Here is a 12,264-nt window from a genome sequence, read left to right as displayed (position 1 = left end):
TCAGGAATAATTTTATTTTTTTGAAATTACTGCATTTGTGTAAGTTTTTGTATCAAGAATAAATTTGCTATTTGGTCATTTCCCTCTGTGGTCAAAACAAATCTGACAAGGAGCCCAAGACAAAAACTACTCATGTCAGGAGAGTGGGTTTTGGTGATGACCTTCCAAGCTGACTGTGTTTTAGAGACATAAACAGTAAGAAAATTGTGTCACTGCCTTCTTGCCTTCTCAGGAACTTAATGTATTAGAGATGTGTATGGTCAGCAGAATGGGGACTTGGTTTACATCTAAGACCTTCCCCTTTTAAGGACTTGTGTTTAAACTGATTGGATTACTTACTTGTTTACAGGCAGTTTCATTTTTATATAACATTTTATGCTTATCACCATATAAATGAATGCTTCGTCAGTCACAGATTTATTCTTGAGGATCCAATGTATTATTTTTCATAGCAATATATTATGGAGTCCTTTCACTGAAACTTGCTTGATTTGTAGCACATGAAATAAATAACAATTAAAATAGTATCTGAAGACTCTGTAAATAAATAATTTTGATGTTATTTTAATGTTATGGAAAAACTGTGAAAGCTCACATGCTTTTTTTACCCTCAAAGATTCAGTTTGTTTTGTTGGGGCTTTTTTGTATCCCAGGTTAAATGATTTTTAAGGCTAATATAAACAATCTTTTCTGGAAATTAAGAAGGTGGAAAGGGAAGAAAGGGGGATAGAAATATACCATACATATTGAAGGTATCAACAATTCCACCCCGTCCACCCCATAATCCGCTTCCTTCTCCCTTTGAGTATTCTTTCTAAACTTTGTAATATGACAAGCAACAAGTGTCTTTGCAGAAGGTTTTACAATGCTACTGATTCACCAAAGACTGTTTGTGAGAAGTGCCTGCCACAGCAGACAGGCTACCTCATCAGCCTACTAACAAACAAATTCTCCTGTGCTCCATTATGTGGTACAGCTGTATACTGAGGCCTGGCTACAAAGGGGGTGAAGCCAAATGGATACTTTAATCACTGCTAGAGAAATTATAATCTTATATACATAGTTACATACTAAACTGAGGCATCTTTTCCTTTACACCAATATACTGCTACACCTGTACAGGACTCTGCTATTTATTTTACAGCTTTCCTTTGCATCATGGTCATTGAATTTTACTATTCTATTTGCTCTGAGGTTAAATGCTTTTTGGCACTACTTGTATGAAGTAATAGCATTACTAGCACTACTTACAGTAAGCATAAGTCTCCTTTTGGTTCCTCTTCTTTATTGAGAATACATTATTCAAGAATATGTGAGAGTACTGCTTTGTTTCAGTTGATAACACAGTGACATCTATTACCTTAAACAGCATGTTGACCATGGCTCTGTCAGGAGGTGAGTCATTAAAGATACTTCTAAACCTTTACTTCTTCAAATGCAATGACATCCTGAATCTCCTCTCTTGAGTTACCGATTTGCTTTTGACAGAGGTAGGGCAACAACTTTACTAGGGTGTAACTTGTTAGGTGTGTGGCAAGGAAAACACAGATAAGCTTCTCCAAGTATTATCTCATATTCTGGGTAAAATTCTTCTTAGTTAAATTTGTTGTGAACAACTTCTAAGAGAGACTAAAGATATTTACTTAGCATTAAATTAATCTGCAGATGGTTTTGGAATGGACTGAGGAAAACCTGGGCAATGATGCTCAGAGAGCATAACTAAATATTTTCTCTAAAAGTTATTCACATAACACTGTACACTTTGCAACATGGGCTTCCTTTTCTGTTGCTTTTCTATAATAGAACTGTCTGTACTTAGAAAATACTGATACTCACTGAGAGTAATTCTTAACTGCTAATTTCTCATGTTTCTGTTATTTAACCGCTGTGAAGAAATTACAGGGAACACTTTATATTTTAAAAGTAATAAGATTACACACTATTTACTAATTTGGGGGAAGAGGTGTAGTTTGCAAAGAAAGGCTGCACTGTTTCCCTGTGGACAGCTGTGGGAAGGTGCAGATGTGTTGGGCAGGGCAGAAAAGTTATGTTACTGCAGGAAAGAGGGAGGATGAGGTATGAATATGTCTGGGACCTGGTATTCTGTAACAGAGACCACCAATCTCATATCTTCAAAACTTCTGTCTCAATTTACATTAAAACCAACAAGATCTTAGCTTTAATAAAGTCTTATCACAGAAAATTTCCTTTGCTTTTTTCTGTTTTACTCATTTGAGTCTTTATACTCAGGCTATACATCTTGATTTATGACTGACAATTTAATTTAATATTATGAAATATCACTAATTGAAAAGAATTTTCAATACATTTCAGTCTTTATGATTTTAAACAAAATCTATTTTACATAGGAAGCCAGAATAATGTCTATATTCCATTAGCTCTTCAAATTAGCCCTTTCAGTGCTGTGACTTTCAGTATATGTCATGCAGTACTACACATATTGTGAAGATTTAATAACAAGAAAGGGAGATAATATTTTAATTTTAAAAAATTGAAAAAGAATTTAACAAAAGCTGATTAGTAATCAGCTTCTGTATTACTTCTGTATTTTATTCCATATCTAAACTGCATTTATATATAAAAAGATGCAAGCATTTCTTACTGTATTTTTTCAGTGATAGATGAATGTTGAGTATTTAATTTTTTCTGCTATTCCATGGGAAAAAAACCCAACAAAAGTCAACTTTTGCTAATACAAATCAGAAATGGTGCTGTCAGACTTCAGACAGTGTGGAACAGTAATAAATGTTTTTATTGATATAAATTCCTAAGTGGGATATAGAAATAAGAAGTTACATTTAATGTGAAAAAATACAGCATCTTGATTGTTACTAAGAAGCACACTGAGAGATGCACTTCTTTAGAACTTGTAAAGAAGTTCTGTGATTTCCTTATTTCTTTTGTCATGCAGGTGATTAATGCTGCAGACGGCAAGTAAACTCAAGAAGTTCTCCAGTTATAAAAATATATTTCAGTTCTGTTGTGTTACATGAAATTATGGCAATTAGCCTGAATTTTGGATCTCAAGACAGGGAAACTGCAGTTGTGGAAGTATTTTTCTAACATATAAAAAGCAGCTAAGATAAAAGAAATACAAAGAATACATGTGCCATCATACCCCTCAAAGGAGTATGTCCTGCCTGGTGCAGGAGAGCAGTACAAACTCTTTTTAACCACCTACATCTCTGTGAAGCTTGTAGGATTTTTTACCTGCTGAGTTAATGGACAGAACTGGTGTATAAAGGGGATCAAAGGAGTGAATTCAAGGTCAATTTTTTGATACAGCATTATGTGATTGCAGGACATGCACAGCACAGGCAGGCACGTTTTCTCTGAAGGGGAAGGCTGCTTTTGAAATGGAAATAATCTGAGTATCTCATGAATAAGAAAACACAATGCTCAAACTGTAGATCAACAGAACAAACTGCCACAAGGAAAGCAAAAAAGACAAATTGTAAATAACTTTCAATATCAACCTTATATTTCAAAAAATTACTCATTTGCTTATATTATGGTCATATATGAGAAGCATTGCAAACTTCTCAGATTTTTGCTCTCGGCATACACACAGATGCATCTGTCTCAAGTCCAACAGAACATTCCTTGCCACTCAGCAAGCTACTGGCATGCAAAGTGCTCAAAAGATGAATTCCTCCTAACAGAATACAGTATACAGATTGAATAGATGGTCATTCTCCAGAAAAACTTAGCTAAATAAGCTTTGATACATATTTTTACCTTTTAAAGTCTTTCTCTTCTGCACAGATTATAGGATTTTCCACAAGGTTAAAAAAATGGCTATGCTTGCTCTAAAAATTTAAGTTTACACTGGTACCCACTGTCAAAAACAGACTATTGAAGTAACAAATGAGGTTCACTTCCTCAGAATGTGTAAATGTCCCAGCTTAGAGTTAAACTTTCAACAGCTGAAAGACAATACCATCAACATGTACCTGGCACTAGTTACTCGGGTTTATTTTTTCCTGGAAAGCAGTTTTGGGCGACAGAGTGGCGTCCGGGCTTCCCAGGTTGTTGTGCTGACAAACTGCAGTGGTGGTAAAGGCAGGGAGCCTGACAAAATCTCATTAATCATTTTAAATTAAATCCAACATTCCACTCCAACACTGCCAAGAAGAAAGCTAACTTTTACAAATGAATACTCTCTCTGAAAATAACTAGTATCCTGACCATATTGCTCTCACAAAAACATGCTTGATTTCTGTTAGGTACACATACACTATTCTTAAGCTTAAAAAATAAATTTGTTTTTTGATTGCTGGGAATCTGAACAGTGCTTTTTGCTCATTTTCTCTATTAGGGTCTATGAGTGAACCACACAACTGAAAATTAAGAGCCTCTTTTTTCTTTCAATGAATTTAAGTTTTTTTCTTTTCTAGTATTTTAAGTACAAAAAGTTTGTTTTTAATGCAAGTAAATTTCACATAGGAAATTGAAGTATTCAATTTAAATCTTTTCTCTAAGCATATTTATATGAATAAGAAAGGAAAACTGCAAACTTGCTAACATTAGTATCAGTAAAAACACTGGTGATGAAGGAGCAATGCAATCTCCTTTAGGTTTTTTACAGACACACTTCTGTAACTACTCCTAGCTATCTATGATTTAATTACACATGGCAAGTCTGAACTTTAAACATCTCATAAATAATATTAGATTATCACATAAAATTTTATCTTACTAAAAACACTATTACATGCAGATTATAAAAGTTTGTGTTTCTCTTTCAAGGCAAAATGAAACCATAATATGCTGATGTGAGACAAAGGAATCTGTTCTTTGCCCACTTTAATAGTGCTCTTGAGCTTAGAGTGGGAAATTTTACACTGGCAGAGAATCAGTCATCAGCCTTAATGTTTATTAGTTTTAATACATCCATGAAATATTTTAAAAGAAAAAAAATCCTAATTTAATAGAGGGCAAATAAATCTGATTTTCCCACATACTTATTATAATTTTGGCATTTTAACATAATCAAGGAGGTATACCTCAATTTCGTTTAAGTGCTTAAAATAGCACTTGTTTTCTAAAACAGAGCTATAAACAGTATCAGATAGCACAATGACATCCTTATGCAAAGAACAGAAGTATTACCACTTCAAAAAAAGAGCAATTCCTGTTGATAAACTTGCTTATGTTAAGAACATTAATAAACTGCAGAATACTGAAAAAGAAATAGTATAACATTTATTTGTCTAGCACGTCAGTTTATTTTCTTAAAGCTGTATTTTGAAACTTGTTTACATTTTTTCTTTTTCCGATGTTGCAAGGGGGAGGGTGGAAGGGAAAGGTTAAAGAGAACAAACTGATTTTTTTTCCTGAATGTAAATTTCTCACTTGCTTCAAAATTGACAAACATGTCTCAAACTTCTAATTGTTTGGGCTTCTGTATGTTACAGCAGCTTTGATTTATTTTAATAAAGTCAAAGCTGTATAAATGTGTTGTTTAGAGTTTGAATGAAAAGTATTCTAGACAAAAACAGAGTTTGAGAAAACAGATAATATCAGATGCTAAGCCATGTGAATATCTAATACATGCCATATTCCTTCAATAAATGCAATCAGAGCCTCAGACTTTATAAAAGCAAACACGAGCTGCATTTGTGTGACACTTTACATGAACACAGGTACACTCATTTTTCCAACATAAACAGAAAAGTTTTCCTTCTGTCACATCCGTGTATACTGAAGTTACCACTTTCAGAAATGGCCATTCAGAACAATTCCAGTGTCTCTTAGGACAGAACAGTGAGTGTTTGCAGAGGGATGGGCTGCAGGGTCACTTCAGTGCTTTGTACAGTGCATACAATTAAGAATTAAGGCAACACCACATGGCCAAAGTTCAAAGGACATACAGTGGTGGAATCACAATAGCTTGGAAATCACTTCAGTTTTAAGCATGATCATGCTCATGTAATTTGGCTTGAGATCCTCTCCTTAAGTCTTCTGAAGTGCTTGATCAAGTAGCTATTTCCACATCACAAAATTTAGTGACACATGGATCAATGAAGTATTATTATTTTAAAATGTGTGTGGAGACATCAAATGCATTGAAGAAAACACTGCATAAAACTTTGTTTTTTAAAGAGTTTTTGGAGGATAACCAAGACTATTTTGGTCACTTTTCAAGAGTACTTTTTACTCTTTAATGAGTACTTTACGAGTACTCATTACACCTGATTAAGACTTTTTTTCCTTTTAAGACAGAAAACTGTTTAACTTCATGTAAAGTCTAGATTGCTAAAATGCAAAAAATTACTTCTCAGCCAGACTAGACTCAAACTGGAAAAAGGACAGAAGAAATGTCTGTATTAATTAGTTGCTTTGTGATTGCCTCTGAGGGAATTCACACTTGGCATATTGTGTTTGCTGTTTTCTGTTCCACTCTGAGTTAGTAACATAATGTAGAGTATCAGTGCTAATCCTCTAACACTGTTCCAAATCCTGTTGTGAAGATCAGATGCTATTATCTGCATGTCATTAGCGTTTTGTTTTCTTTTGCCCTGGCCATGTCCTATGGAAAATTGAATTGTATCATCCTGTTTCTAATTTATCTTCTTGGCTGCTACACTGGCCTAGAAGTTTTCTAGACCTAGCTAATAGATGTACTTATCTATTCCAGAAAAAACATGTTCTGTCTGCCTGAAGGTTGTGTACTGTATCAGGGTAACTGGAAATTAGGAGAAACACAAGACTAACAATTCATACTCTCTTATTAGTGCAAAATCAAAACCAGTATCACTTATGTCAACCTAAGCATATGTCAGAAGAGAATTGAACATTGCTCTGCATTTGTGGTTTGAGAAGAAAATATTTCCTACCAAGAAAAGTTGTGATTTCAAAATTCACTGAATTCTTCTTTTAAAACATGTAACCTTTGAGTGTGTTTCTTAGAAAACTATATTCTGCTGTCTCCACTTCAGATCACTTAAAAGAGCCCAGAGACACTTGTCTTTTATAAATGGTTTTACAAATTACATGAAAAGCTTTCATTTTTTTTTTTTTCCTGTAATACAGGAGGCAGACACCTGTGCCTTAAACAAAGCTCCCCACTGTACCATACACTCTTAATTTGTTTTTGAGATTAACAGACCACTGCAGAACGCATCCTTGCACTTCCTGCAATACATGAAACAACACTGGGTGAGGAGTAGTTATCCTGAGGAAGGCAGGTGGTACTGTAAACCTGTCTGGAACGTGGCCGCAATACTGCTGGCTCCTGGCTTTGGCTGTGTATGCTACATAAATGCAATGGCATTTACACTTGATCAAAGGTAATGTAATAAAAAAGTACTTTTTTTGCATGCATTTCGGCTTGTGGAGCAGAGCTATAAACACTTGAAATAGCAGTAATAGCTACAACTTTTTCTTCCTGTCATTCACATAGCCCTTGTAGGACTGTCCTTCTCACATCTAAAACAAACATACCACTCTCTAGGTGCTAAACGGAAAGCAGCAGCATAGGCAAAGGGCATGGCTGTGAGGGGTCATTCCTGAATTAAATTCTTGGCTCTGCAATAGTCTTTCTATGTAAAAACTCAGATTAGTTCTGTTTTACAGATTAAGAATACCTTCTCACATCACCTCATGGCATAGTAAGGAGAAAGAAGAAATATACTTGTTACCATGATGTATCCAGATGCTACTGATAGCTGAATATTATGTAAACAAATATAATCAGAACAGCTCTTGCTTCAACTACGCGTTATGTCAACTGCTCCGTGAGTTGTCTTGAACAAAAACTAGGCAAATCCTTAGTCAATTCCTGGACATGCACAGCAGTTTCACTCTTAATATTCTCAACACTTCAGAAAAAGTCAAGACACAACCTGACAAAGTAATTTCTGAAGTATTTCCATAAATTTAGAGCCGTTTAAAACATGACCATCTTAGTAATTCACTGACACTGAAATGGCTCTCCAATCCTGCACAGTCACTGCTCTAATCTTGCACTGTCAGTTTTTAACAGCTTCAGCAACGTGTCATCTGGTATACATTTGCCAAGGCATTTCCATCATTAACACTTCTAGACTGAGGGAATCAGTTATAAGCAGCAACACGTTACTCATTCCTACCACTTTCCCTGTTAAGATTTTTTCTTTCTTACTGTGCTGAACAAGTGATTGTAGTTGCCCTGTTTCTCAAAAACCAGTATCTGCAAAATAGGTTACGTATGTAAATAACATAAACCTCTCTGTACACTGCATGTTTTCCCCTGGCTAACCCTGTATGGCATCAGGGTTCACCTAATATAGAGCCTGTACTCTTTAAAATTGAGTGAATAGCAGATTGGCAACATGATAATTCAAGTTAATAAATATAGTATAAAACACCAAATTAGATATTTTACAAGTGTTCTATCATCTCCTAGAATAAACTTTATTGTAGTATTCAGATCAATGTTCCTCTAACTTAAGTATCTGAGGTAGTCAGCATTGTAAAAAAATGCAAACGAAAGTCAAACACTAATTTAAGAGATAAAAGGAGAAATTTTAGTTAAAATACTTTACAATAAAATAATTATGATTATAAATCTCTTTAGTTAAATATATACACATTACATAGTATTCTAAAAAGAATGAACTTATTAAAGTTTCAAGCAGATCTAATGCACAAATTCACCACTTTTTCAGCTTAGACTGTAATGTCAGTTTAACATTCATAAATGGCTGTGTCAGACTAATGGCAATGTTTTGTGCAAAAAAAAAAAAAAAAAAAAAGAAGAAAAAAAATCCTTCTGTTCCCACAGTAAATAGATAGAAAAGGTAGTTTACACATACACACACTTACACACACAAACTTTGATTGCATACAGAGGTTAGAATGACCAGCACTAAAATAACCCCCATCTCTACAAAATAATTAATATCTTGAATTGATGTAGTTTTTGAAAATTACAAATTTTAAGTGCTAGCAAATTGTGCTTTTAGGCAGCCACGTGGCCAATAAGGTAGATGTTGTCATAAAGGTGCCCTACAAAATCTTCACTAATATTCTGTGCAGCTCGTCGTGTATTTCGGATGAATTCCCTCTTTGACATTTTGTTCTTCACATGAGGGCTTGTTAGATCAATTGAAAGTAGAATCAAAGAGTAACACAGTACATAAACTGCATCTAGACAAGAGAGAATAAAAAAAAAAGTTTAAAAAAGAAACTGTGATCATTAAAAGTATTTTTCTCTAAGATCCTTATGGTATTTATCATCTAGGCTCATAATTTTTTTTATATACATATACATAGAACTACTCAGAAGAATATCCATAGAAATAAAATTCAATAGAGGAACTTTCAAAGTAATAATGTCAGCACACTGCCAAATGAGAATTTAGAAATATCTTAATATTTCTACATAATACAAAAGCCACTAAGGGCTTTATACATTTTCATTTACACAGATTCTTGAAGTTTGTGTAAACTAAAGCCAACATCCTAAAAAAGCGTATCTTTTAAACATGTAAGCAATTCCACTGCTGAAAACTGCCTCCTCCAACCAATTAGAAATGCTTGTTAACTTGAATGTGGCCCAATATTCCCTTTCATTTCTGTGAGACTATCCACAAGGTAGTTAAGTGCATAAGACCCTGCAAGAGGAACTTTGGAAAAGAAAAAAGCTCAAAGTACATACAAAAATGAAAGAAAGATAACATGGAAATGAACCAAACTAGTCAGCTAAAAAAAAAAAATCTGCATGTTGCTTTTTTTTTTTTTCAACCCAAGTGGGATGATGACTCTATAGTGAACTATTTTGTACTTTCAGATACACATGTTCAGATGCTGATTTTAAAGCTGTCAGAAACAGTCGCATCATCCAGAAGTATAAAGACTGATCCACTGCTCATTTTTGCTTACCAGGGCTAAGGCCAAGCTCTCTCATCAAATCAGGATTACAAGCACAGAATCTGTGAGAGAACTTTGTTATGAGAGTTTCAAGGTACTCTCCACGCTCCTCAGGAGCGTGAATGTGTCTGAAGAACTCTCTCAGTGCATTTGGCAAGAACTGATTTCTGAAGTTGTGCAGCGTCACAAGGTCATCCAAAACATCTCTCCTGGCAGAACAAAAACCCATATCATTAGAAATGTTTCTTTTAACTGTTTAAATATTAAAATGTGTAATGTTAAAAACAAAAATTAAAACTTTAGAATAGTATGAGCTTTTCTTTTTGCTAAAAGGCAAAATTATCACTAACAGCACAATGATAATATAAACACATGCTCTTTGCCTATTTATAGCCAAATACTATAAAAACATACATGAATCAGAACTCAAAGTTTGTATGCATATTCAATCAAGGTCTACACAGAGGCTTTGATTCCTTTAATCTGTGATAAAACCATTAAAAAAGACAGTAAAGGGAATAGATTGATGCATGCCACACATTTTGATGCATAAGTAGAAGCTGTTACAGGATTGTCTTAAAACCAGGCTTCAGCTAGGCAAAATTTATTCATGGAAGTCCATCAGAATATGATGTTCTCAAGTGTTTTGCACTGAACACAGACACATATAAAAGATTCAGACCACCAGATGTGCAAAAGACAGTAGAAAAAAACTGGGAAGCAAATTTGAAGTGAACCTAAGAATATTTACTAAGTTTAACCTGATTTTTACCTTGCTTGTGAGTTTCAACATTTAAAAAAGTAGTTTTTATTTTTAGTGTCTAATCATACTCTGTTTATGAAGGGAAGATAAATGGCAGTAGGAGTCGCTAACATTAACTTGCATCTCATCCATTAAATGGTTTTGTATCTTTATTATTGTCTAAAAGATTTATAAAGCTGAAGTTTTACTGCACAGAATTGCCAGTGGTAATAACATTACAGACTCCATTTGAGTCCTGTTGAAGTGCTGTTGGCTCTCTCTGTTCTTCCTATTCAGGTGCAGTTACTATTCTCCTTCTTCATGATATTGCCCTACCCCAACCTGATGGCATTAGGAAGCACTGTGGAGACAGAACAGCATGCTACAGCACAGAGTTCCTTTCTGCAGCTCCTGAGGTCTCCAAGAGGATGCTCCATTCCATCTCATGAGGTGTGTGCAATTTCCAATCCAGAAATATCAGGCAATCAAGTAAGGGTTAGATGATGCAACATTAATTAAAAATCTATCATCCCCCAGTAAAATTATTTTTTTGAATAAGACCCACAAGAAAGGGAAAAAAAAAAATCAAGTCAACAAACCAGCAAAATATCTATGTAAGATTTTGTGAGGATGTGAGATTTATCACTTACAGGTGATATTTTTGAGGATTTTTATTAAGTGTTACAGTCACATAAATACTTGAACTGAGTAACTGCTCAGATTTAGAAGAACCATTACCAAGCTGCGTTTTCTTGCCTTTTACATCCTTGAAGTGGCATCTTTACATCCAAAATATTGTTAAATGGGGATGAACATTGAAAATTAATAGAAAATATCTTAAGAGAAATTGGAATTACCTTTCATCAAGGTAGATTCTCAGCTTCTTCCAATTCAGTGTTCTTGTGCAAAAGATAAACTTAGCTATTTCTTTCGGTGAATCATCTAGTATGCCTTTGGACATAAAGTAGTTGACTCCCTATGATAAAATACATATACATATAAATATGTTTAATCTTCACAATGTATTTAGGAACTGTACTTCACAATATAGGAATGTAATCCTATGAATTAACTGGTTTGTTTTTCAGAATGATTCCTCCTCCTCTAAATCACATTTCAACATGCAGAATACACTCTAAAATTATAAATCAAATACAAAGAAACAATTTATTGTTATGGTTGAGATTTTACATACAGTCATAGTAGAATATTTTAAATTATGAACCTCATAACAAGCATGATGGTTCTTTAGTAATTTCTTTACTGTGTATATCAGTATTTTGCTTTTCATACTTTTGCAATAGTATTTAAAATGTTTCAGGGACCATATCTGGCAATTTAATAACTTTTACAAGTAAGAAAATCTTAGCCATAATGTGTTTAGTCTTAGAAATCTTTCATTAAAACAGTAATGTTCTCACATGTACACAATGTATCACATTCAAATAGATGCATTAAATGCATTTGTTTAAATGTGTAATAATGTAAATAAACACAAGCACGCTGATTTCAAAGCATAGGTAAGTATCAACATATATAAATATGCATACACATAAATAAGAACGCTGTGCCTAACATAAAAATAGTTTAAAAATACAGAATTTCATGTAATTTATATTATGATTTCCAGAATTTTACACTTTGAC

At 33.9% G+C, this 12,264-nt stretch overlaps 1 protein-coding gene across 7 annotated transcripts in view; it reads right to left on the bottom strand.

Moving 5' to 3' along the window:
* Window positions 1-2,129: 2,129 nt before the first annotated feature.
* FBXO8 (F-box protein 8) overlaps window positions 2,130-12,264 on the bottom strand; it is a 21,475-nt gene continuing 11,340 nt past the window's right edge. For all 7 annotated transcript variants that reach the window (XM_085577936.1, XM_085577935.1, XM_021552226.4 and 4 more), the window contains exons 4-6: window positions 11,476-11,594; window positions 9,889-10,085; window positions 2,130-9,153 (exon numbers count right to left, since the gene is read on the bottom strand). In XM_085577936.1, coding sequence (XP_085434062.1) covers window positions 8,966-9,153; window positions 9,889-10,085; window positions 11,476-11,594 — 504 coding nt within the window. In that variant the 3' untranslated portion in view covers window positions 2,130-8,965. The remainder of the gene's footprint in view (window positions 9,154-9,888; window positions 10,086-11,475; window positions 11,595-12,264) is intronic.

The sequence above is a fragment of the Lonchura striata genome, chromosome 4, assembly GCF_050655825.1.
Source record: "Lonchura striata isolate lonStrDom1 chromosome 4, ASM5065582v1, whole genome shotgun sequence".
Taxonomy (NCBI): Eukaryota; Metazoa; Chordata; class Aves; order Passeriformes; family Estrildidae; genus Lonchura; species Lonchura striata.
This window is presented reverse-complemented; position numbering and strand designations above follow the sequence as displayed.